Source organism: Monosiga brevicollis, genomic scaffold, assembly GCF_000002865.3.
Source record: "Monosiga brevicollis MX1 MONBRscaffold_12 genomic scaffold, whole genome shotgun sequence".
Classification (NCBI taxonomy): domain Eukaryota; class Choanoflagellata; order Craspedida; family Salpingoecidae; genus Monosiga; species Monosiga brevicollis.
The window spans coordinates 879962-905195 of NW_001865049.1; the positions used below are offsets into that span (position 1 = coordinate 879962).

The window sequence follows — 25234 nt, forward strand, 5'->3', positions numbered from 1 at the left end:
CGAAAAAAAAAAATAAAAAAAAAAAAAAAAATCTCTCTCTCTCTATATTTCTCTCTCTCTCTCGACTCCTTGTTGCTTTGTCAGACTTTTTGCTACGACATCATCGTATGGATGAAGGTGTGTGCTATGGCGCCATGGCACATGGCATGGCGGGCTGATGGGGGAGGGGGAAAGAGGAGGCGGGGGGAGGGTTGGGCGAAAAGCCTGAGTCAATTTGGTATGGACATGAACATGGGAAGGCTCGCAGTCTCGCACTGCACAAAGGGTCCCGCATGGTGCTTGGTCGAGGGGCTCAGAGCTGGACGTCACGGTGCACCCAATCGGTCCAGCGATGGGCCACTGGTGAATCGTGGGGCATGGCAATGAGCGGGGCGACATGGCAATGGGTATCACGAGTCTTGTCATCACGTGGTACTTGGTGGTGAAGCTGTCGTTCGAGGTGTTGCACGTCGTGGCGTTCGGCCTGGGTACGGAAGCGGTGCAAGGGGATGGCCACGTCGACAGCGTGTTGGACCAGCATGCCCTGGTCCTGGAAAGCTTTGATCAGGGAGGTTGTGTCGGTGCACAGCAGGGGAAAGAGGATGAAGAGCGGTGGCGCACGTCCGCTCTTGGCAAAGCAGTGCATAATGTTTTGGAGGACCTCACTCGTGACGCTGCCCATGGGCTCGGTGGCCAGGATAATGTCGCTGTGAGCGATGATGCTTTCTTCCTCGGCAAGCAGTTTGCCGTGTGCCAAGTCGAGCTCGAGGATCTTGTCAAAAAGGTGCATGTTGAGTCCATAGGCGAGGGCCTGTGCATTGGTGTCCAGACCCACGACCAGAGGCAAGGGGCCACGCTTCTGATGGCGGCTAAAGTAGACGGCGTCGGCGTGGTCGTCGCGGTCGGGCTGCTCGAAATGTTGGTACAAGTCAAACGAAGCCATATTGAATTTGATGGGAGCAGCAGTCAGACCAAAGCCGGCGGCCAGCTCCAGCACCTGCAGCGGATGGGTGGTGTGAGCGCCGAGGTCGCGCAGCGCCCCCTCGATGATGGGGGCAGTCAGCTCCGTGGGACAGTATCCAATCTCATCTAGTTGTCGCATGTACGTGGCAAAATCATCGCCCTCCAGTGGCACGAGGTTATCCGTGCTGCCGGCCGTCGTCGCAGGACTGTCCTTGTTGTCCACGGGCGAACTCAGATCGGCCAGCTGCTGGCCGTGATTACTGCTTGACATCATGATGAAGTGTTCGGTGTGACTGTGCAAGTTGTTGCCGTTGCTGATGGGTCCCTTGAAATTGTGAAGCAAGTCGAGAACAAGTTGAGTGTGCGAGCAGGAGGTGGGGCGCAAGGGCAGCCAGGCTTGTCGTCACCGACGAGTCGAGTCGCGAGTCACACACTGCAGAGAAAAAGCGAAAAAATAAAAAAGATAAAAATAACACACAAAGTGTGTGTGAGAGATGTAACTGTCAAGATGGGGCGTGTAGGAGCCCATCATAGGAACGCGCTACTGCTTCCGAACCGCGCAAGCGGCAAGCGTACCACCCCGACCATCGCGCCCCATTGCACACCAACACGACGGCTGACCCATTACCCGTTGCCGTTTGACCAAACATGACCATTGGGCCCATCACAATCACAAGAGCAGAGAGACAGCAGAGAGAGAGCAGAGAGAGGAGCTCTCCAGCTTTTCGGGGCATATGGGACATTGACGCTCACAAACGCTTTTTCGCTTATGCGCTTATGCGCTTATCCGTGATGAAAGGTGTGTGGGGGTGCAGCGGCAAGGTGTGATGAAAAGGGGTTAAAGTGAGACATCATGTCACACTTGGATATCTCGTCTGATGACAATGATGAATCCGGATGTGTGAAGAATGAATTGTGTATTCTTGCATCTTCTTCATCTGCTTCTCTATCGTCTTCTGCGCTGCAAGTGCTGGTTGGCCTCCATCCAGGTATGGGCGGGTGCCTCTGTTAAAGCAGATGCAGGCGGATGGATGTGTTGGGCTTTAGTTACCCCGCACCTTGGTGTCCTTGCGAACAACAAAGCAGTTGAGACTCAGGCCGTCGCAAATGTCCAGCACGGCGCAAAAGGCATAAATCACTAAGGAAGATGGTCGCCAAGGGGCGGGTGAAGGACGGCGGGTGAGAGAGCACAAGGGTAGCAGAACCAGGGTTTCGTGCCAGTGCTTTGTCATCTCCTTTCTAAAACGCCAACTTTGCTATCCTCATTTGGGCTGTGAAATGACCAACGCACAAAAATCGATACACCAAAAGGCGATGGCAGCACCACAGCGCGCTTGATGGCTCAGGCCCGTAAACTCGGTCATCATAAAGACCACAGGCACCAAGTGGGCAGGATCAAATTGCGCCACGGGTACCTAGTGGCAGAGAGGACAACAAGGGTCAGTGTGGCGTTGAATCCTAAACACCCGAGCCACACAAAGACTAGCAATGCACCTTGGCCATATGGGCCACGATGAGCTTGCAAGTGAGCTTGGCGGAGGCACAACCCCAGCCTAGGTTGAAGAGGGCCGGCATCTGCACGCCGTGACAAGAGCAGGTTGCGTGAGTATCACTGCCCAAGTGGGCCATTGGGTTCTCGATGGGCGAGGCCAACGTCTCTTGCACCCTGCTACGCACGCACGCACCGAGGCATAACTGGGATAGCTTTGCATGTTGTGCACGCCAAGCATGAGGGCAAACATGGGCATCAGCGGCGACAAAATGCTTGTTTCCGCGATAGTAGTTCCCTCTGGTCCTGCAAGAGCAGAATGCAGCCACCATGCAGCCAGGCAGGCACACACACAGGCACCGACGCAGGAAAAATAAAAACAAAAACGAAAAAAAAAAAGTCGCGTAGGTGGGTCAGCATAGACAAAGGAATTCAATGTGGGGCCAAGAGGCATCGGGGATCCGCCATGTACACGCACCGGGGCCGCCCTCAAAGATGCTGAGCACGAGGGTGATGGCAGTGCCAAAGATGGCAATGTACGGCACAAAGAGGTAGAAGAAGCGAAAGCTCAGACCACCCACAGTCCAGTCCCAAAACTCCTCGCCAAAGTAAGCCGTCAAAAGCATGGCTCCGATAATGACATAATGCGTCTCCGTCACATCCACCCTGGAAGCAGCAAAGTGGATCCATTTGGAGAGAACATTCCAAATGTGAGCAAACCGTCTCGCTCGCAAAACATGCGTCATGGCACAGCGTCTTTTAACACGGCGTACTCGTGAAATTTGAGGCGGCCCTTGACATAGCATTCCCAGTGCGTGGCATAGTAGATCGCAGCCGCGACCACAACCAAGATAAAGCCAGCATAGCTGTCATGCGTCTAAAGCCAGCATAAAATCAAGGCCACCAAGCCCAATTACACCAACATGTCAGGTTGTGTCGCGAGAGAGAAAAAAAGGAGGGAGAGAGAGGGAGAGAGGGAGGGAGGGAGGGAGGAAGGAATGAGCAAGCACGACAAGCAAAAAACACCTCACCTGTAGCATGACGGTCACGCCAACAACGACAACGACGGTGGACACGGCATCACAACCATGGTCAAAGAGTTCTCCCAATGGAGATGCATTGCCTGTGCGTCGCGCCTGCTTGCCATCCAAGTTATCCATGGTTTGATAAAAGAATAGTCCCAGCGCCGTCAAGACGTAGGCCCAACTGGGGACCTGTGGGACACAGAGCACACACGTCACTGAGCCTGGTGCTACACGATGAAGGAGGGACATGGCAACGGAAGTGCAGCAATAAAAAGCCTACCGCGACGGCAGATTGGACAACCCCCAACTTGGCGTGTAGAAGCGTAAGGTGGGGCTAGATGCTGAACAGCGGCGAACCGAGTTTTGCCATGTGGCAAACAAGTGCTCTTACCTGCAGTTGGCGATCCAAAAAGGAGCGACCTTCAACGCTATATTGGTGCTCTGCCAGGCTACGCATATGTGGCACGGGCCACGTGATTCGACATGTAACAGGTTTTGAAGCTGAAAACACCAGGGCAAGAGAGAAGAAAGGGCGAGTCAAAGAAGCAACAGGGTCGGCTTACCCGCGCAGAACCTCGGGCTTGAATAGCCGGAGCTTGGGTTTTGTTGATGCAGCCATGGTCTTGAGGTGGGAAGGTGTCAAATTTTTCGATAATAGTGCCCTGCTGGGTCGGTAAAAGGGACGTGCTGTTCTTGAGCCGACAAACGGGCCTGAACCAGTTCAGTCTGAAGCACGAGCCCGACAAGGTTGCAGATGGTGGAGCACAACCCCCCAAAAGCAAGGCAAAAAAGCAACAGCCGGGCAGCATGTGAGCGCGCCGCAGGCGCTTGCTGGTTTCTCGAAATAGCCTTCACAGCGCAAGCCCCTCTTCTTCGATCCCGACACGAGGGCACGAGGGTACCTGGCAACCAGAAGACTATAATGCACAAGACAATTGGTCCATTCACTCGTAACCAAGCCGCACAGCAAGGCAACACTGCCCAAAGCCAGCCAAGTCTAGTGCGAGCTGCCAAAATAATCGGAGAGGAGGTTGCCGCTCTCTCAGAGCCTCGAAAGGTAAGAGGAAATGCAACAGCTGTTGTGGACACGAACAACTCCTTGCTTGTGCAAGACACACACGTCGTCTGCAGGTGTTGTCAGAATGTATTGTCATCATTTTATTTCCCATGACATTGTTTTTTTCACACAATTCAGATTTCATGATGAGGCTTAACAGAGGACTGGTCAATTGAAACACTTAGGGGGCGAGGGGATTGAGCTGGTGGAGGGATCAACTGGGGGCGGGTATTGAGCCTGCGCGTTTACACGAGACAAAGCCGACGACTTCTTCGAGAGTGAGGAGGATCGTGGTAGGCCAGCTGGTTGGTTGCTGCTTGGGGCTGCTGCCGTGCAGCGTTCCGGCCAGTCGAGCTGTGAGATCGGCGAGCGTCATCACCTACACAGGTGGCCGGCAATTGCGCGCAGCAGTGAGACCATGTACCATGTAACATGATGCCATCAGCCAGCGAGTGGGTCAAAGAAAGGAGGTTACGCACCGTTGATTGTTCAATGCTTGCAGTATTGGCTGGGTGAAATTCATACAAGCCCGACCCTGGTGTTGCGGGTTCAAGCAAGCCATGCAGCACAAACGTGCCGTCATCGCCGCCATCAACCATCAACCGTGTCTGATCCGCTTGCAACAGCCGCGCCAACACCTGCGTCTGTCGTCGCTGCGTACGCTGTCTAGAGTACGGGTATTGCTGTCGAGTAAAGGCGGGCAGAGGCTGGGTTGCGTTGGCACGTGTGCTGGAGCGGCAAGCCAAATCATCTTCCTGCCAAAAGCTGCTCTGCGACACCGACACCGAAACTGCACCGGGATTGGTTGAGCCCGCGGTGGCCGCAGGGGACGGGCGCCAGCGATCCACAAAACGGCCCAGCACACTAGGCTCACGCAAATCAGGGAAGCTGCTCCGTCGACCCAGCTCGCCGCTCGTCCCCACTGATAAACTGGCTTGTGACATTTGGCTCATGCTCTTGGGAATGGGTGATTGCGATGGTAAAAGTGGTCGCGAGGGTGGGGGCGGGGGTACGGGCGGGAGCGGCAATGCTGGCGCATCATGCATCACGGGGCTCGGGGGCAGCAAGGACGGACTCAAATCTGGAGTCCATGGCGGGGGGACGCTCTCCAATTGTGCTGGCATACTCATGGCCAATCGGGGGCTCATCAGCGCGAGCTCGTTGCCTGGCGCCGCTTCGGGTCGAGTCCAGGAGACAGTGGGGCCGTGGGTGCGGCGATGTTCTGGTTCGGCGCCCAGGGATGCGCGCGCAGCAGCTCGATGCCGGGCCGCCCAGCGAGCCGCACTCCAGCGGTACAAATGCCCACAAGCAGCCCCCACAGCAGTGCCAGCTGCCAGTGCCGCCTGCCGTAGGGCTCGGCCTCCTTGGCGCACCCTATGTGCCAAAAAGCAGTCAGATGCACGTATCACACTGCAGACTCAAGAACACACCAAGACGAAGCACAACCACAACATTCAACCACATGGCCTCATACCTCGAGGCCCGTGCATTGTGGGTTGCTGCATCTTCAGCGCCGTCTGGCGCGGGTCGGGGGTGTGGGGGGCTGGCATACAGCGCAGGAGAGGATGTGCCTTTGACAGGGCCAACGTAACCGGTTGCGGGCTCGCCGGTCGCGACGGCGGGCTCAGTCCAGGCATGGCGGTGCGAGCACATGCGCTCCGGACAGCACATGCGCATGAGATAGACAACAGCGCACAGCAGGATGAGCGAAATCAAGGACGAGAATAGGGCCAAGCCTGTGGCCCAGCTGAGATGCAGGGCATCAAAGAGGTCACCCAGGCCAAAGCCGCCGCCGGAGGTGACCTCGTCATCAATTTCAGGATTAAAGTCTTCCACACAGTCCTCCACAACGGTGTTGTTACAGTCACAGTCGCAGCCCCCCAGACAATAGCAGACGGCGGACGTGGAAAAGGTGACGCTTTTATTGACAACAAGGTAGCCGACGGCATCGAAGACCAGGACGTCACAAAAGTGATCGCCAGCTTCCTCGCTGACCACGTAAATGGGGAGCTGAAGCTGGATAAAGGACGTGATTTCGCGCTCATAGCTGGCTGAGCCTCGCGCGTTGCCATGACAAATGACGCTCACAGACACAAGGGCCGTCATGTTGGGACAGTTGGAATAGATGTTGGCCAATATAAAGCCGTTTCCAGAGAGAGCCTCGAAATTGGGTGAGCCGAGCGCCAGTGTCATGTCGCGGCACACAGCCGTGTAAACGGTGAGGTCATCAGCATTGACAGAGATGGTGATGCTGCTAATGTGCTGCTCCACTGGAAAGCGGATGCCATACCGGCTTTCCTCGTCATCCTCAACCTGGGCAAACCCATACGGATTGTAGGCAGAGAGAAGGTTAAAGGGTCGCTTACCAGCGTTGACCAGGGCCTGATCGGCGAGAAAGAAGTCGCGCGGCTGATTATTCAAGCACGTGCCCTCGCTGACGCCGCAGCCTCCGCCCTTGCCATGCAAGTAAAAGGCTAGGGGCTCCACGCCGATCTTGTCGCAGGTGGAACCCGTCATGTCAATGTCCGACTTGTCCACGACCAGGTAGGTGTCCATTCCATCCTTGGTCTGCTCGTGGGTATGCCAGTTGTCAACCGTCTCCAAAATGGGAGCCAGCAAGGTTTTGGAGCTCATGTCACGCAACTGCACAGGCGTGGCAAAGTCCCCGCCAAAGACGACGGACACTGCACCGTCGCTCGTTAGACCCCCGCGTAGATGTGGTCCCACCTCCAAGACGCCCTGACAGCGAAAGTCGGCGTACTCGTCTGGCAATTCCACGGTGCAATCCGGGCTGGCAGCCGGCACATCATCCTGTGTGGCATGGCTGTAGCCGGGACCCACAGCGTACTTGCGGTAGATGGAGACGTACACCTTGAAGCGGATGTGGCCCGGATCAAAATCATAGACGCCGTACCAAAGCTCATCCGAGTATCTGAAGCAATGCGCGCTTTGTTGGCCTTTGCCAAAGAGGCCGCAGTCCAAATTGGCCCGATAGCTGTCGGTGGGCATGCCAATGCCCAGCTGGTCTGCTGTGGAGCAGCGGCAGCAAAAGCCTTGGGAGCCTTCCACCTTGGGCGCGATCAAGGGACAGACAGGGCAGCAAAGTGAAAAAGAGAAAAAGAAAACAAAGAAATAGCATGATGAGGATGAGTGCAGGCTACCTGTTTGCAGACTCAAGGGGGCAAACACGAACAAGCACTTCAACAGGTCAAACCATTGATAGAGAGCCTTGACGGACGGCTGCGACCAGACTCACTTTCTTGCCACCCCCATCAATGAGCCAGCCACAGCTGGGACTGGAGTGGTACGGACTGTCTTTACATCCCGTCTTGTCTCCTGAGCCAAAGAGGCCACCCAGTAGGGTTTGAACGGGTTGAGCGATTTCGTAGGGTTTGTTGTTGACTACACCACGGTAACGCAGGGGGTATTCAATCTAACCAGACACACGCTGCTGTTAGCAAAAGGCTCTGGTTCGGTAAGCAAGCTGGCGCAGGCCGCACCGATACACTGGTTTTTTGCACCACAATGATAAACTCATTCTCGCTGTCGCTGATGGCCCCATCCTCCGTGCGAGACTGGGTGAGGTGATAATACTCGCCACCGCCCGTGCTGCCCAAGACGCCAAGATTGAGAACCATCTTACGCTCGCAATTGGGCTCCAGGCTTCCATCTCGCAAACACCGTTCAATCTGCCCAGCTGCTTTGATTTGGGCTTGAACAGCAGGGGATAAACCCATGATCGTGAAACAGGCCAGCAATGCAGTGAACCAGAGCATGGCGCTGGTGTGGCAGCGCCGAGGATGATGGCCGTGTCTCTCTAATGACGAGTCCACTGGAACCCGCTCGACCAAGTAGTGGCGGCAGAAAATGCGGCATGCCAACCTTGAGCGGAAAAGTTGCTTCGCGTTGCTATCTCCCTAACCAGGACAACCTTTCTTTCCAACGCCATCGCCACCAGGGTGGAGGCAGATCCCATTGCTACCACAACCGATCGAGTGAGAATGATCGCACCAGCCATCCCAGCCGCTTTTTTCATTGGGCAAGTTGGGGTCGGGCGCTGGTTCGGCACCCGTTCAAAATCCTGTCCGCAGTTTTTTTTCCGCAAGGGCCATCACGCTGACATATAAAACGCGACCAAAATCACACTTTAAATACATTTACTGCTTGTAATGGTCACTAGTTACGCTTGCTGTAAAGTGCGTGACATTGGGCTGTTGCCGTGCATGCAGGTATGCGCGGCGGACAGAGCCGTTCTCGGGTAACGACGAACAGTGGCACGACGATGGTATCACAACCATCGGCATGGCGAAGGAGTACAACGCACAACGCACAACGCAGAACAGGCTCCGCTCAGCTTGGCTTGGCTTGGCTTGGTGCACTGCCCGCTTGCGGACATTCAGATCCCATTGCCACCTGTCGTTGCGAATCCCATGCGTGCATTCGGTGAATCGTGCGTTGAATCTGGCAGCTTCCGCGTCACACTTTTCCCACTTGCGTTCACCACTTGACCCCACCGAGTGCAACAGGTTAGTCCAGCTGCCGCCGCCTCATTCCTCGACCCCAACGAGATACTCTCCAGTGGGCAGGAATTTCTCTGCTTCCATGCAGCTATTGTTTGAACGCTGTTGGCTCTTTCACGGGTGGTGATCCAACTACACCTGCAATTGCTCTCTGCCAGAGACACCCGAAGCTGCCTGCTCTCACGGGCACCCATCCTGTACTATAGCTTGCGCAGCCCATTTTCCGGATCGTCCGGATCCTCGTCGTGTGCTGCACCCAGTCCAAGGCAGCCCGACCCGTGCCCCCTTTGCCTTGCACCGAGCAGGCAAAGGTTGATATCACGAGGGCCTCGGTTTTCTCGTCCACTTGCAAGCCGCCTGCACACGAATCGCTCCAAAAGACATTGCTGCTTTTGTACGCGCGCACGGCCTGTTGTCGTGTCTGAAGCGACTTCCTCAAGCCGCCTGTTAGCTCGCCTCTTGACACCCTCGTCATGGCGACAACAACGCCGGCACAAAAGTTTCGTGCTGGAGTTGGCCGGCGAGCCGTCTTGATCTGTGCTTGCGCCTTACTCGGGGCTTTGGTTGCCCCGACTGCTGCCTACACAGACCTGGATCTCCTGGAGTACGCACCACTAGACGGCTCTCACACGCGCGATGGCCACGTCGGTGCCACCTTGCACTCGCGTTGGCAGGGCGTGCCTCGCGTGCGGCGAGCCGATGCTACTTATGATGCACACAGCCAAAACACTGACGAGACCCCTGATGCCCATTTGGCGCCGGCCCCACGTATTGCAGTGGATGCTTTGCTTCCGGGTGTGATGCCAGATGGCGTTTCTCACACCCACAACGCGCTGCTGCCCTACTTTGCCCTCTTTGTCAACCTTGATCTCCTGCAGCTGGCTGAACAGGAGCGGATTTGCCGAGTCAATGCCACTGCCACAAACTGCACCGTTGCTATCAACAACGCAAGCTCCGTGCTTGACGCCTCGCAGATCTACGGCGTCAATGCTGCTGATCATGCCCAAATCCGCACTGGAACCGATGGTACGATTCGCACCTTGCACACGGGGGCACTTGAGCATCTGACACGGTGCCAAGGGCTGGCCTGCGTGCTGGCCACCCACGTCCAATCGAGCACCCGTGGTCTGGTGACCGCCTTCAAGCTGATTTTCGAGCGCGAGCACAACCGCTGGTGCCGCACGCTGAAGCATGCCTTCCCCAGCTGGGGGGATCAGGAGCTCTTTGATGAGGCACGCAAGCATGTGATTGCCGTGTTGCAGTCAGTCACCTACGGCGAGCTTCTACCAGCACTCCTGGGTGAAACCTGCCCCCGCATGGATGGCAACTCCTTGGATACGGGCACCGAGTACATGCCGGAGGACGATAGCGCTCAGGTACGAGGGCTAGACACGCGCTCGACCATTGTCATCCCCGCGTCGTGCCACTGCCCGTGGTCTTAGACCTGTCCCATCTCACAGTAATTTGGATTGGTTTTGCTTTTGTTCGCTCGTGGCGCTTTGAACCTTGCTTTTAGGTGGGACCCGAATATGTTGCGGCGGCAGATCTGCTCATGGCCACGGTGCCTCAGCGAGTAGAGCGCCGTGCTGTACGCGACAGGCGCGTGGCCCGCGACGCTGAGGTGCACGATCTGTTGGAGAATCTACTTGACAACACCACCATAACCATTGAGGAAGTGGCCACGCTCATTCTTGGCGCCACCTACCAACCCGCCAACCTCTTTATGGGTGAAGCCAGCAACAGTGCCATTTCGCGCTTTGACATTGTTGAGAGTGCCATTGAACGGGCCCGTGCCCTGGGCGTAGTCCCGTACAACCAGCTGCGCCGCGCATACGGCCTGGATACGGCTGCCGACTTTGACGAAGTGACCACCGACGGCCGTATTGCTTACCTGTTGCGCACCAGCTATGGTGCCAACATTGAAGAGTTGGACGCATTTGTTGGAGCGGCTGCCGAGGAGCCCATTCGCGGCAGCATCTTTGGCGAAACACTCTCTCGCGTAATTTGCGGAACCTTTGCCCGCCTGCGCAAAAACGATCCTCTACACTACGAAAGCGGCGCCCACTTCAACGCGTCTGAGCTTGGCCGCCTGCATCGCATTAGCCTCGGCAACATCCTGCGTGCCAACGTGCCCGAGCTCGCGAGCATCAACCTCAATCGGGTCTTTTACCTGCCAGAGCCACAGAACACGGAAGCCGTCAACGTCGACTGCGTTGTTTCGGAGTGGATGACCACCGGTCCCTGCTCGCATTACTGCGGCGGTGGTTCCCGCCCGCAGGTGCGCAAGGTGCTTCGTGCGCCGCGCGGTGCTGGTCTTCCCTGCCCCGAACTGCGCCGCGCTGTTGGCTGCAACTTGAAGCGCTGCACGGATGATGACTTGAGCAACATTAGCGCCACGCGGTCCTGTGTTGTGGGATTCTGGGCCAACTATGGCCCATGCCTCAACGGGTCTCAAGTTCAGGGTCGCCCAGTGCTGCGCCCTCCCACCACGGGTGTGGATGACTGCCCCGACGTCGAGCGTCGCATCTCGTGCACAGACAATATGCTGACTGCTGCCGAATTGGAGGAGGCCGACGACGACGCCCAGCTTCTCGAGCCTACCGAGGAGCCTGACGAGGACGAGAACGAGGAGGACGAAGGAGAGACCGAGCCGGAGACGTGCGTCATGTCCGACTGGTCGGAGCTCTCTCCCTGCAGCCGTTCGTGTGGGGGTGGTGTACAAATGCAGCAACGGACCATCATCTCGCGCCCTTCGTACAAGACCAAATGCCCGAGCTTGGTCAAGGTGATGCAGTGCAATCTGCATCCCTGTGCTTCAACCCCGCCGACAGCGGGAGTTGGCACAACCACATCCACCGATGATGCAGGTACCGAGGCCAGTGCGGGCCAGGCATCTTGTGCCGGTCAGGTAGTTGTCCTTCAGGGTCGCCGTCAGCAGGCGTGCAGTGACTTGGCGCACGGCGCCACCTGCAGTTGGCTCACCGAAAACGAGATGCAGCGGTGCTCGGTACGTTTTGAAATAGCCTCCGTGCTCTTGCCTGCATGTTGCGACGGGTTGTCGTGCTTGTGTCGCGCGTCGGCATAGGGCCAGGAGCCTGCATCACCCTTTTTTTCAGTACCACGGGGCCTCACTCACACATCTTGGCGGACAATTCCATGCGCTTTTAGGTCTCGTGCTCCAATGGCACGCTCAGTGCGGCTGCCTGCATCACCGTGCAGAACGAAAACAAGGACCTCTCCGAGGCCGAGAATGGGTCAGGGGATAGCGGGTCGCAGGTGGGCGGTGATGACGCACGGGGCAAGTACGGTACCATCACCGCAATGTTGGTCGGCGTGGCCCTGGTCATTGGCCTTTTGGCTGCGGCATATACATGGCATCGCCACCGTAACTCGGCGCGTCAAGAGCTTTCGTCTTCGTTGGCCTCGTCCACCCTGACCATGTTATCAGATCCCACCATGTTGGATCCCGTGGCACCCATGACCGCGCCCACCAATGCTGGCCTGTCGCCGCCGGGTCGCCTGAAACGTCGCACGTCAGACCTATTGCCCGTTGGTGAGCACGAAAGCATGGGTGATTTTGACACAGAGCCCGAGGCAAGCACAGCGACGGCTGTGCGCGCCCCTGCTGGCCCGGGTCTGCATGGTCGCCACGGCTATGAACGGCGTGCCTCACTCAAGTACATTGGTGGTTTGGAGAACCCTCAGTCTGAGGCTTGAGACACGACAAGAGGCAAGCTATCCGCACCATTCTGCTGTGCTCTTCAAGCGTTTTTTCGGCCACTTCCCCCACAAACCCTATTTCCATTGTCCAAGTGTTGTCACGTCAACATTTTGGCCGGAGAGTCAACTCGCTTCGTCAGCCTGCAAATAATATGATCTACACCAAAAGTTCCACCTGAGCCTGCCATGGCGAGCCTGTTGGCGTTTGATGTGTCTCCGTGCCCTAGCATGCGGGATGCAAATACACGAAGCGCAGCGAAGCATCGGGGCTCGTTTGCTTTGAGCTTTGGCGACAGATCGATTCATATCAGACACGTGACATTTTCAATTGATTTGATGTATTGCAGTTTGACACCGCTGTAGCGCTTCCAGCCGCGTCTGGGCGGCCGACCCGCGACACGCCAGCCTAAAAAGGGGCCAGATGTTTGCAAAGAATGCAAGGATGTCCGTCAAGCATGCAAGCCGTCAAGCTCACACATGAAAAGTAATTGAGACATGCAACAGGAAACACATTCAAAGATGGGCGGGAGACATGACTAGACTTCATCATCCGAGTCAGGCGGAGTGACAATTCCATTGTCGTCCGAGCCTGGCGGGGTAGCCGGGTTGAAGCCACCCTCGTCCGAACCAGGCGGGGTTGGCACGTGATCGTCGTCTGCGTCGGGCGGCGGAGTTGTGGGATCGTGGAAGGTCTCTTCCTCGTCATCAGATCCAGGAGGGGTGGCAATTCCATCCGACCCCGGCGGGGTGCTAATTCCATCCGACCCGGGCGGGGTGGTGACAGTGTGACCAGCGCCCTCGGCATTTGTGCGCGACGCCACGGGAGTCATATCCACGTCGCGGGGATATTCAACAACATCAGCTCCAGGGTAGGCATAGGGGAGAGTTGAACCGAAATTGGCCATGGCCTCCTTTTGCTCCTCAAGATAGGCCTCCTCCTCTTCACTGTCAGACACGGGTGGCGGTGTGCCGGGTGGCGTGTGCGGACCACGTCGGCCTAGGCTCATGCCAACTGAGGCAGAAATCAAGATAATAGTATGGCACGGGAGAAGGGGGTGGGGGGAAGAGGGCGAACAGGTGAGCTCTCATCAGAGTCAATGGGGGGAGCGAACAAATGAACAAATGCAAAGGCACGAAAAAAAAAGCATAGAGGGAAGGAGTCAGCACGTACCAGCAGACGGGGCCGATGTGGTTTTTCGGGATTGCACAGTAGCTGGCGCGGGACGTCGCTGCTGTACGATGCCGTGTGACGGTGAAAGGCAAGTCATCGTGTCACAAAAGTATTGTACAAAAACAAACAAGCCAAACAAAACCAAACAAAGCAACGGTGTTGGCGAGCGAAGCAGTGTGAGAGCAACCAGGGCAGACGGGACAGTGGCTGGCGCAGGATAGAAGCATGTCTTTTGCGGAATGCATCCTGACCAACCTCGGGACTGATGGGTTGTACCACAAGATCCTCCACCTAGCCAAATGCGGGAGGGGAGGGATGCCATTGGATGAAAACGGTGACACCCACGGGTTGTGCCATTGAGGGGTGAATAATAGGAGTAAAGGGCAACAAGGTTGCGCGACTCACATCGTGATGATCGGTTGCTGCTCGCTTTTTGTGTTGACGCTTCGGCTTGTCTCCCTCGAGCTGCGGGGTGACGTATTGAGGGGTTGCAGGGAGTCAAGGTGGCGGATCGCTGGCGGGATGTCTGATGCGGGGTGCAAAGAACACGGGAGTGGCGTTGGCTGCAAGGGTACCTCGCGTTGCTGAGCCATGCGGGCCATGGCGATTTTGGCCTTTTCCTCGATGGAGGCGGTCTGGTCTTTGCTCAGCTTGACCTTGATGGTGACCTTGGAGGCAATGGCTTGATTACGGATGGCCTTGAGCTCTTCCATTCGACTTTGCAGCAGCTCTTCTGCCGTAGTCAGCGGCCCCGTGGCCCACTTGGCGCGCCCCATGTTGCAGTTTTGAATGGCTTGGAGCGACCGTGAGCACGCCAGCTGAGGGCCGGTCCACCGGCCCGACCTCTCCCTGAGAATTAAAAAAAAAAAGGAAGCAGCAGAACAAAACAAGAGAGAACGTCTCTAGCTCACAAGAGAAAGAGAGAGAGAGAGAAAAAGAACAAGAATGCCAGTCAAAACCCGCTGACACGAATCAAGCCGTCTTGACCCCGCGAAATCGCCGGTGCGGCCGGATCCAACAGCAGCAGCAGGAAGAGGAGAAAAAAAACAAAAAAACGGGCTGTTGATGGCTCTGAACGGTAGTGTAACTTTTATCACGCTTTTGAATGGGCTCTCTCTCTCTCTCTCTCTCTCTCTCATCAAACTCTCTCTCAAACTCTCTCTCGCTCTCTCTCTCTCTCAAACAAACGCGGCGCGTTTTTGATTGAGCTTTTGCTTTGCGACCTCGTGCAGATGGCTTCGGCGCTGCGGCAGCGGCTGCTGCGGGCAGTGATTTACGAGGTTAGGCAGATGTCTTGGTGTTGTTGGCGCGCTCAGAGCACAGGGTTGGCTTTTGACTCATGATTGCTTCGGCTCGCTGCCCCGTCCCGCCCTGGCTCACTTGCGGACGTTGGACGTTGATGACAGGATAACCACTTGGTGGCCTTGAACAAGTGGCGCGGCCTGGCCGTGCAGGATGCCGCGGGTTCACCATCAACCGTCCTAAGCAACGTGGACGTCTTTCAGCAGAATAAGGATGGCTTTGTGCCTCGGTACGAGACTACAACCGTGGCCTGCCCTTGTTGATCCTGCCGTTGCTCTGCTTCACACATATACCCGCCCTCAACGGAAACTGGCTTTTGGCACCACTCTTTATCCTCCCTCTAGGTTGGCGCATCGGCTGGATCAAAACACAACCGGCGTGCTGGTTCTGGCCAAAACGGCAGAGGCAGTCTTGCGCTTGAATCGCCTCTTCCAGCTTGGCGCCGTAGCCAAAACCTACGAGGCCGTGCTTGCAGGCCAAGTCACCAAGCCCACGGGCACCCTGAAGGGCATTCCCGAGCTGATCACGGAAGAAGAGGATGCGAATTCAGAGCTCACATCCAATCAGCCCCTGTTCAAGACATCAGCGAGCTGGAGCCATAGTACAGCCCAGAGCCACTACACCGTGCTGGCCTCAGCACAAGTCAATGATGGCCGGCCGAGTCGCACCAAGCCTTGGCTGACACGTGTGGAGCTGCGACCCACCACGGGCTACAAGCATCAGCTACGCATCCAATGTGCCGATGGACTGCGCGCGCCCGTGCTGGGGGACAAGCGCTATGGTGGAGGTCAGGAACAGGTCTCGCCCATCATTCTTCAACATCTTCAACGCCATGGTTTGCGCACCGCGGCCCACCCCTATGGCCTGGTCATGCACCTACACGCCAAACAGCTTGTTATCCCAGGCTACAATTGGGACGGCTCAGACCTGGTCCTTCGCGCCACGCTGCCAGACCACATGCAGCTGACCATCGACGCCTGCGGGCTGCATCCAGACCAGCAGTCAAGACCGACCCGACAGCCCACTCGACAGACAGCCTGATGAGTGTGAAGTGAAATGCACCTCTCCTTCCCTTTTTTTTATTATCATCATTTTTTTTGGCGGGGTTGTTGTTCACCACCCCCGCCTCGCTGGCCGTCGGGTGGAAGCGTCTGCGACGCGCACGAATTGAAGCAAGCTCGATCAGTTTTTTTTTTCTGTCTTTTTTCAGAGAAGCCGTTGATGTCAGACAACAACAACGGTAATAATTGTAAGACAAGTTGACTGCGTTGATCTCGGAGCGGTTTCCGGAGCGTGAGTTGGCTCCGTGGAGCTGCGTGGCTCCGTGGAGCCATGCACGTCGGCAGCGCTGGCAATCAACGGCCCGCCTGCCCTTCCAGCTCAACCAGGTCTCTCATTTTTCCTGCTGGTACCAGCCCGATACCTCTTCCTCCTCCTCCTACCTGCCCATCCAAAGGCGACTCACCAGACAGCACATCCCGACCACTGATCAATTCCCACACACACATCCCGCTGCCAGCTCCATCCAGCTCCTGCTCCTGTTCTCGTGGAGGGACGGGACGGTGGGTTCATTTTACAAATCACAACGCCCACAAAGAGTGTTGGCGTGTTGTCGCGACCATCACACCATGCAGCAGACGCTGAGTACGGACGCCATGCCAGCCGCAAACATGCCCTGTACCGCCAACGGCCCTGCCAACCAAAACCAGGGTCGCCCCCTCAAGCACAATGGTCAAGCTTTCAAGTCGGGCGATTGGATTTGCCCCGGCTGTGGCAATCACAACTTTTCCAAGGTACCAAGACACTGCTTTGCTCGCTTGTCTTTACCTCCTCCCCACATGCATGGCGTGTGTGCAGCTCCTCGTCGCTTCTTGCTCCAACGATCTCACCATTGGCGTGCGCTTGTGGCATTCTAGCGCCGTATCTGCCACAACGCCAAGTGCCGACATGATCGACAAAGGTAAGCTTCAACCCATTCAACGAGGTGCAATCAGCGCTTTGCTGATCACCAACATCAATCATTGCCATCCAAAGCCTCACTGAACCTGACCTTGTTCGTGCCAATGTTAGCACCCCGGGACTTGGAGTTGCCCCACCAAGTTCGGAAGAACTGCAGCAAGCCACCTCCACATTCAACAACGCCGCAGCAACCAACAACACAGCGCCCGCTTTAAGATTGCCCACGCCAAATCCGCACCAAACCCAACCGTCCTTGACACACCCATTGGCACAGAGCCAAGCTGAACTTTTGCCCCAGCTTCGGGCCCTCACGGGCTTGCCAGCCGACGCCTCGGAAGAAACCATTCTGACTGCCCTCCTCATCCAACGCACCCAGGCTCTGCACGGGCAAGCCCCGCAATCGCAACAGCAGCAACAACAACAGCAACAACAGCGTCATCAGCAGCATCAGATCCGCCAGCGCTCGGCATCGCCATCACAATCTGTGCGACACCGCCCCAACCCGGCTGCCCCGAGCGCCTGGTCCTCTTGGAGCAATCCTGGACTAGACCACCCCACCTACCATCATGGCGCCATGACCCCTGAACCTCACCCTTCATGGGATACCAACAGTCGTTCTCAATCCGCACCCAAGCATGCGGCCCGCAACATCTTTGACTGGGCTTCCAGCGAAAATGAGCCGTCGGGCCCCTCCCCACTACTCGAGCAACATGGCGATCTGTCTATTGAAAATGACTCACCATTGCCCGCCGACCTACTGCGCGCCCTTTCCCCATGGCCTGACACCGGAAGCATCACCAACACGCCATGGTCACCCTCGTAAGTCCAATCCCGCCCCTTTCAGGGGTTGGTCCATGATTCGCATAAAATGCGGAATTGCGCGCGCATGCCCATGGGGGGACAGCTCATTTGTTTCCCTGTCTCTTGTTTGATTGCGATGGCCAATCATAGCTTGCCATCGGACATGGCATCACCACTCAAATGGAATAGTGAAGCATCCGTACCCTATGCCACGGATCCCACAGACTCTTGGAACCGACCCGAGTCACCTACATTGCGTGTTGCAAATCCAAGCCCACTCGACATGGGCCTGCACTTTACGGCACAGCCCGTTCAAGCAGGTTTGGCTCAGCCCGCTACAAGCTCCCACTCGTCTTCTGAGAAGGCGCTTCAAATGAATGCCAGCAGCGTGCCCTTCTACCCGAGCCCAAATCTCGGGCAACTGGCCTCGCGGCGACCATATCGAACAAGCCATTGCGCTGCCTTCCCCGTGCACCAAACATATTCCTGGAGCGCCGTGGCTTAAGACCCCGTAATCCATGAGGAGAGTCTTGGATTTTATTTTCAAATGGTCTGGCATGAACGTATTCCATAAGGATGTGCCTCTTTGTGCCATATTCATATCTTCGCTTTGGTACTGCGTATCTTGAAGAGCTTCGTGGCAATGACGCCGCGCACTCTTCTCAAAACTTTGGATCACACAAAATTGATCATAAATCGCGTTTCAGAATTTCTGTTGTTCCTTTTCTGTCAACTGTTTGGTTTGTGCATGAAACCTGGACCATGCTCATGGATAAACAAGAGGTGAAAATTAAATTGCAACTCAGTTGCATGTGAACCCGCACACAGATAGGTAAGCTCAGACCGCCCCTTCATGAAACAACGACAGCAACAAGAAAGGCTGCAAACGAGCTCAAAAAGGAGCCTAGCGAAATGACTTTTTGCGGCGGACCGGGGAGCCAAGTGCCGCCTCGTGTGCTGCCGCTGTGTGCCCGGTGTCCGACAGGCTAGACGGCGGTGGTTGCGCTGCAGAAGAAGGCACGGGCTCGCTGCTGCCACCACCGCTCGTGGATTCATGAGGAGCGGCATCTCCAGGCGCTGCCGTAGTTGGGCTAGAAGTCGAAGGGGTGACCCCAACAGATGGTAAATTGGCCATGGAAGCGCTGCCAGAGGCCACTACACCCCGAAGACCACCCTCACGTCGTGGACGGTCGGGACGGGAAAATGCAAACACTTCCAGGCTAGCCATGCTGCTCGCACGCGTTGGCACGCGCGCTGAACCAGCACGCTTCTGCCGCTGCTGTTGCGAGTAGAGTGAAGGCTGACTCGCCTCCTCGCTTGTCGTCGAGCCAATGGCCCGTGCTTCCTCCTCGTCCTCTGAAGAGTCTGAACTCAGCACGTCTGCAGGGCGACTAGACGAAGGCTGCACCGTTTCCTCCTCGGGCGTGGCCAAAACTTCTTGCGTAATTTTGGCTCTCTTGGCAGCCACATGTCGCATTGAAGGTGCAAAATCTGAATCCGAGTCTTCCTCTAGCACTGCGTCCAATTCAGCGTCCTCCTCCTCATCCCTATTCCCATGGTCGTCCTCACCCCCCTCACGGGCCTCCGAGTCAGGTCTTCCTTGCTCTTGATCTCTTTGAGCGGCAGCAGATAATCCAACAGCGCTTGCATTTCGAGATTGACGTTGCTGGGCTCGCTCCAAGCGCTTCGCCTTGACCCGGCTGAGTGTGGCAGCTTGACTGAAAAACATGTAGCCTGCTTGTGTGGGGTGAGGCCCTTGATTCTGCCCAGCAGAGTCTTCGCCAAGAACCCCGTCAAGGCTTTGGGAAGAAGTATTGCCAGCATTAGTCGGGCTGTGCGGGCCATGTGGAGCATTATTCCCAGGGCCAGGGCCCCCTTCACCGCTCCCATCACTGGGTTTGATTGGACCCCGCGAGGTTGCCCAGCCTTGATTGGTTTGTAGCCGCGTCGTGCCAAGCAGGTCAGGAAAGCCCAGCTTTTCCAGAACGAGCGCCTCTTGAGCAAGGTACTCGGCCTCGGCATCGTCTGGAAAGCATGAATGCAGCGGACTACATGCCCCCAAAAGGGAGGCACCCTAAGCAGCGGCAAGGTAAATCAGACGTACGCCCAAGAATGGACGCAGCATCATCGGCAGGGTTGTCAAGCTGAAAGAAAAAAAAGAAGAAGAAAAAGAAAAGACACATAGCAAATTCACAAATGAAGAGGGCCTACCTGCATGGAAGACTCGATGATGGTCACGGCCACAACAGCATCCATAAGCGTGACCTCGCCGTGGCACATGATGCGCGCATGCGCCTGGGCCAAGCGCACCAACGATTCCAACAGGCGAATGGTCGTTCGAGCTGTTAGGGAGGTGTCGGCCATGCGTTGCAGCTGTCGAACCAAGAGTTAAAATAAGGATGGAAGAAGGTGAGTCAGAAGCCTTCGCTTGCGCGCGTTGCACTACCCCATGTCCGGCTCATGACCCTGGCGCTGCCTCGAGTCCTTGACGCGTTGCAGCCAGTTTACACACCTGGTAATAACGAGATAGAACCCGCTCAGCGGGTTTTGACAGACCAGGATCGAAAGACTTGATGTATGCCAAGTAGGCCTTGAGCTTGTTCATGCCCCACAGGTCTGTCGCTCCGCCATTGAGATCACGCGATGGCTGCTGAGTCCCCGGGTTCGATGTTCGCTCCGAACACTCGCCAAGGATAAAGTCTGACACGACCGTATCCCACTCGGCGTTCTTCACGTCCAGAAGTACCATGATAATGTCAAAACGGGAGAGGAGTGGCGAGGCCATGGCGACATTGATGCTAAGGGATGACTCGACGTCGTAGGAGCCTACCACACATGAGAGGTGAGTATTGCAAACGCAAGGTCCACTCGGAAAACGCGGATGACTGAGTTAGGTCCCTAACCCTTGGCCTGACCTTTAGGGTTGGTAGCAGCAAGAACAGAGGTGCGCGTTTTGAGCTTGCAAACAAGGCCTGCCTTGGCCACGCTAAGGGTCTGTTGTTCCATGGCCTAGAGGAGGAGAAATATACAAGGACGTTTGAATTGAGTCCTGAGTCCTGGGTTATTGGGGGCGTGAGAGGCGCAAGCTTACCTCATGAATGGCACCACGGTCGTGCTCGCGAATGCCGTTGAATTCGTCAATGCAACAGAGGCCCCCGTCGGCCAAAACGAGGGCACCCGCCTCAAGAGTCCATTCGCCTGGTGCCGGCCGAAATTCGAAGCTTGAGAAGGAGGCAAGTATGGCGGCATTGGCAGCAGCAGCAGCAACAACAACACCATCACCAACAATAACAACAATGACAACAATGACAACAACGGAACATATAAAACAAAAAGAGAAAGACTACCAGACGAAAAAATAGGTGAAGACAGGAACTTGGTCGAGGAAAAACAAAGCTGTTCTTTGCACACCGAATCAACTTGCCATCTTCCTTGACAGCCGTCACGGTGAGACCGGCACTGGTCGATCCCACGCCCGTTGTAAGGACGGAGCGAGGAATGAGCTTGGCCGCATACTTGAGAAATTGGCTTTTCCCGGTACCAGGGTCTCCAACGAGCAGAAGGTGAGACTCGCCCCGTGTCCGCGTGCCCGTCGCATCGACATGTGGCACGCCACCCGTCATGACCAACATCACGGCAATCTTCACCACGTAGAGTCCATAGACCTGGGGGCAAAAAGAAGCGATAATTTCGTTGCGCTGGGACAGTGGACGCTCGGGCCGTAGGGACCAATGCCGCTCAAACTGCTGCCGCAGATCATCTGACACACCGGCAGCCATGAGTCAAGGCTAGCACGCACGGCAGGTTCAGTTGAGCAGTGCAGGCAAGAGAGGGCGCAAACCGGTGATGTTAACGGCGGCAACTTTGTCGTTGGTAATGACGACGCTATTGGCTTCGAGAACAAGTTCCGTGACGCAGCTGCATGGGTTTGGGGAGCGGCGCCAAGTGGACAAGCGTACCATGAACACGACCACCGAGGCTGACAGCGCCAAACATGTGCTGGGAAGAATTTTACTGCTGTGAGCGCCACGGACCGCTCATCAGGCTTCTCAGCGAGCCAGCGTTGGCGGACCACGGCCGACACATCAACGTCGTCTCCCGCCTTGCAGCTGTCCACCAAGTCATGCTGCATTGATTGGGCCGCAAGCCAGGGAGGGGGAGGAGATGCACGACCACATATCATGAGTGTTTGGTAAACAGGCCCCGAGTTGGACAGCGCATGCCATGGGAGGCTGAAGATGACTGCGAACCAGCAAGATGACATGAATCGACTGTGGAATTGTACCAAACTCCAGACTGTTCATGCATTGCTGCATCTATACCAATAAGCAAACGAATGTTGGGTCAGGGCCAGGAAGCGGTAGACAAACGGCCAGCAGTTGAACACAGCGTTGCTTGCTCGAGGCAGAGACGAACCTTGATATCTTGGTAGTCGCAGCAGAGGTGGGGCTGGATCGTGCCGACGGATTTGAATTTTCGACCATCACAAGCCCCAGTGGGGCAGGAGGTTGGAGTACGAATGGCAAAGTTTTGTTCAATCTCAGCTTGTTGTAGAAAAACCGTGCCGCACTGCATGCATGTGTATTCGCGTTTGAGCTCTAGGGTGCGCACGCTGCTCACGCGTACCACCGTACCTAGCCATGCGCGTGGGTGGACAAGAGAAGTGTCATCTGTGATCGACATTCAAAGCTCTGCGCGACAAGGATCGGTAGTGATGACATCCTGGGTGATGAGCCAAGAGGACCAACCGCGAACCCAGCAGAGTTTATTGAGGTCGGTAGCCGAGGGCAGCTGGTCGTTGATGCAAGTAGTGGGAAATCGGATGCGAGGTTGCACCTGCTTCTTTAAGCTCTGCCCATGGAAGATAAGGGTGTTGAAGCGTGGTGAGGGGACACGCGAGCAGCCAAATCAATGGCAAGACCTCGGCCCAAAGCCAAAGCCAAAGCCAATACGGCTGATCAAGTCCACTTTTCCACGTCTCGCTTTGCCCTGAGGTGTCCATGCTCTCCGCGACGTACCATGTCGCGTTCGAGCGGATGCTCGTTCTTGATGCGGCGCTGAGCACCAATTAGAACTTGCTGAAGACGAGCAAGCTCACGGTCCGGCTGCTCACGCAGCATCTCGCAATAGCCACTAATGTCCAGTACCTCATTGCTACCATGCCCGAGACAGAGACGGCAGAGCGGGTCAAGAGAAAGATAGACGACGCCCCTCAGCTGGCGCAAGGACCGTTTTTTGCAGTGCAAGATGTCAGGCAGTACGTACTCAAAGTAAAAGGGGATCATCTCATCCGTGGGCGGAAGCAGGAGCATGTTCTCTCTCTCTCTCTCTCTTTAAAACTCTGATTCTTTCACTGCCTTCGTTGTCTGTAATTTGGTTCTTCTTTTTTTTTTGTTTTTTTTCTCTGTTACTGTGCTTCCTTTTGACTTGTGGCTTTGCTGGCTTCACTCGACTGACATGTGAGAACCAGTACATTACGTCTTTTAGCGGCCATTCACTTTGCTCGGCTCTTTTCCCCGTGTCCCATGCACGACCGGACGATCAAATCCGTCGGATTCGCCGCCCTCACACTGTGATTGCATCAAGGAGAACTTTACAGATGCAACGATGCGTGCTCCGACGCCCTATTGTCTGACATTTCCGAACTGCAGCATGCGGGTGGTCCAACGGTTATCGTAGCAAATATCAGACTTTTCGTACTTTCAAACGTAACTTATGTGCAACTTAATGTCGTTAATAAGTCTATCATTGCAGCTGACGATTGGGTATTTTTTTTTTTTTTTTGGGAACGACAACGACGACGACGACGACGACGACGACGACGACGACGACGACGCGGTCATCATCTTGTCGCATCGCTGAAACGCCAGCAGCGATCCGACCGGAAGCGCACTCTGGTCAGCAGGTTGAAAGGCCGTGCATTCAAGAAGTACACTGGCTTGATATCATCTGGACTTTGGACGTGCCCACGGCAAGCTCTTCTCAAGATTGCCGCTGGGATTTGAGTGGCGACCAGATCTTGGCTTTGCACTGCCTGACGAGAGGCAGCGGCGACATGTTTCACGGACCCCAAAGAGGTCTGTTCCTGCGTGCACCGCGCCGCGACTGGCTCGTGGCCGCTCTCTCTGCAGTGGTTATATTGATGGTGCATGGCACCGTGGTACGCGCCCAAACCATCACCGCTGCCGAGACTACCCAACCTGCCTCCATCACTGCCGCCTCGACCACGCTCGCAGCCACGACGCGAACCAAGGCACCCCACCGATGTGATGAGCGCGTATGTGAAGTGTTGCACCGAGAAGTCTGTCATGACAAGACAACGGCTGATTGCGGCCCATGCAAGGCTCTCTACATGAGCGAGACCTCACCCAACATCGGCAACACGCCCTGCGGTACGCCCCGTTGTTCTCCATCCCACTTTTATTTGTGATCGTTCTTCTTTTTTTTTTTTTCACATCCCCCTTTCTCTGGCCCTCCTTGGCTTTGTTTGCTCGCCAATGTACAGTCCGTCTTGTGCCAGACAACCAAGGCAATGAACAAAGCACTGCCGACCTGGACTGGCCTGAACTGCCTGATGAACATCAAGACAAAGGTGACAGCAACAGCAGTAATGGGAATAAATCCCGCTCACCGACTTTTCTTGCCGGCATGGTGGGTTCCGTGCGCAATACAATCCGACATGCCTTATTTCCAGCTCTGAACTTGGCCCTTTTTGCTCATCATTCCGATCCACCTGTCACAGCTCTTGGTTGTCATGTGCGTGGTGGGCACCATCGCCTTTGTGTTTTATCGCCTCAATCGGAACTCTCGTCGCATCTTTGAGGTAAGCGATACCGCTCTGGGCTGGTCTCAGGAGTTGCAAGCAAATACTTAGGGATGGCATACATGCTGCACCTGTGGGCTAAGAATCTCCTGTTGGTCCACATAGCTTCGGCACGACCTGAATGCAGGGGATGATGACGACCAAGAAACCCTGATTGATGAGGAAGGGCGCGTCATGGGTTTCCACCGCTACAAGGCCAAGAAGCAGAAGAATCGCTTTGCATCTCTTGACCTCTCGGACGATGACGACGACGACGACGAGCAGAGTGACTTGGATGAAGATTTCGCCGAAGAGGCGCAACACCTCGTCTAGCCTGCACCTTCATCTTTCCGTTCTCTGACCACAGCGTTTGCGCCTCGGCAAGCAGGGACCAAGGGCGTCTGCTCTACCTGCTGCCTGTGACATTTTATTTCATCTTGGAGTGT

General features: G+C 55.9%; 8 protein-coding genes across 8 annotated transcripts; 4 read left to right on the plus strand and 4 right to left on the minus strand.

Annotated features, from left to right (window-relative positions):
* Positions 1-292: 292 nt before the first annotated feature.
* Positions 293-4512, minus strand: MONBRDRAFT_32708 (uncharacterized protein; the record flags this gene model as incomplete). Its single annotated transcript, XM_001746444.1, has 11 exons — positions 4359-4512; positions 4020-4182; positions 3848-3905; positions 3463-3645; positions 3205-3308; positions 2910-3097; positions 2628-2737; positions 2437-2517; positions 2234-2357; positions 2001-2080; positions 293-1267 (listed from the first exon to the last, which is right to left on the minus strand). The coding sequence occupies exons 2-11, from the start codon at positions 4073-4075 to the stop codon at positions 293-295; spliced, it is 1959 nt and encodes a 652-aa protein (XP_001746496.1). The 5' UTR covers positions 4076-4182; positions 4359-4512.
* Positions 4513-4758: 246 nt separating this feature from the next.
* MONBRDRAFT_8819 (uncharacterized protein) lies at positions 4759-8289 on the minus strand (the record flags this gene model as incomplete). Its single annotated transcript, XM_001746445.1, has 4 exons — positions 4759-5887; positions 5988-7582; positions 7770-7946; positions 8014-8289. The coding sequence occupies 4 exons, from the start codon at positions 8287-8289 to the stop codon at positions 4759-4761; spliced, it is 3177 nt and encodes a 1058-aa protein (XP_001746497.1).
* A 1217-nt stretch (positions 8290-9506) lies between these two features.
* MONBRDRAFT_26049 (uncharacterized protein) lies at positions 9507-12750 on the plus strand (the record flags this gene model as incomplete). Its single annotated transcript, XM_001746323.1, has 4 exons — positions 9507-10409; positions 10550-11900; positions 11946-12040; positions 12202-12750. 4 exons carry the CDS (start codon positions 9507-9509, stop codon positions 12748-12750), a joined length of 2898 nt encoding a protein of 965 aa, XP_001746375.1.
* A 539-nt stretch (positions 12751-13289) lies between these two features.
* On the minus strand, positions 13290-14700 carry MONBRDRAFT_26050 (uncharacterized protein; the record flags this gene model as incomplete). Its single annotated transcript, XM_001746446.1, has 5 exons — positions 13290-13765; positions 13925-13985; positions 14180-14215; positions 14330-14389; positions 14500-14700. 5 exons carry the CDS (start codon positions 14698-14700, stop codon positions 13290-13292), a joined length of 834 nt encoding a protein of 277 aa, XP_001746498.1.
* A 456-nt stretch (positions 14701-15156) lies between these two features.
* On the plus strand, positions 15157-16267 carry MONBRDRAFT_26051 (uncharacterized protein; the record flags this gene model as incomplete). Its single annotated transcript, XM_001746324.1, has 3 exons — positions 15157-15204; positions 15331-15455; positions 15571-16267. 3 exons carry the CDS (start codon positions 15157-15159, stop codon positions 16265-16267), a joined length of 870 nt encoding a protein of 289 aa, XP_001746376.1.
* Positions 16268-16854: 587 nt separating this feature from the next.
* MONBRDRAFT_26052 (uncharacterized protein) lies at positions 16855-18491 on the plus strand (the record flags this gene model as incomplete). Its single annotated transcript, XM_001746325.1, has 4 exons — positions 16855-17019; positions 17143-17186; positions 17297-18004; positions 18137-18491. 4 exons carry the CDS (start codon positions 16855-16857, stop codon positions 18489-18491), a joined length of 1272 nt encoding a protein of 423 aa, XP_001746377.1.
* A 275-nt stretch (positions 18492-18766) lies between these two features.
* On the minus strand, positions 18767-23298 carry MONBRDRAFT_32709 (uncharacterized protein; the record flags this gene model as incomplete). Its single annotated transcript, XM_001746447.1, has 13 exons — positions 18767-20060; positions 20198-20359; positions 20499-20812; positions 20902-20995; positions 21078-21207; positions 21398-21746; positions 21828-21904; positions 22021-22112; positions 22237-22302; positions 22403-22620; positions 22735-22837; positions 23005-23140; positions 23252-23298. 13 exons carry the CDS (start codon positions 23296-23298, stop codon positions 18891-18893), a joined length of 2958 nt encoding a protein of 985 aa, XP_001746499.1. The 3' UTR covers positions 18767-18890.
* Positions 23299-24041: 743 nt separating this feature from the next.
* Positions 24042-25121, plus strand: MONBRDRAFT_26054 (uncharacterized protein; the record flags this gene model as incomplete). Its single annotated transcript, XM_001746326.1, has 4 exons — positions 24042-24378; positions 24492-24637; positions 24729-24809; positions 24915-25121. The coding sequence occupies 4 exons, from the start codon at positions 24042-24044 to the stop codon at positions 25119-25121; spliced, it is 771 nt and encodes a 256-aa protein (XP_001746378.1).
* Between the last annotated feature and the right edge of the window lie 113 nt (positions 25122-25234).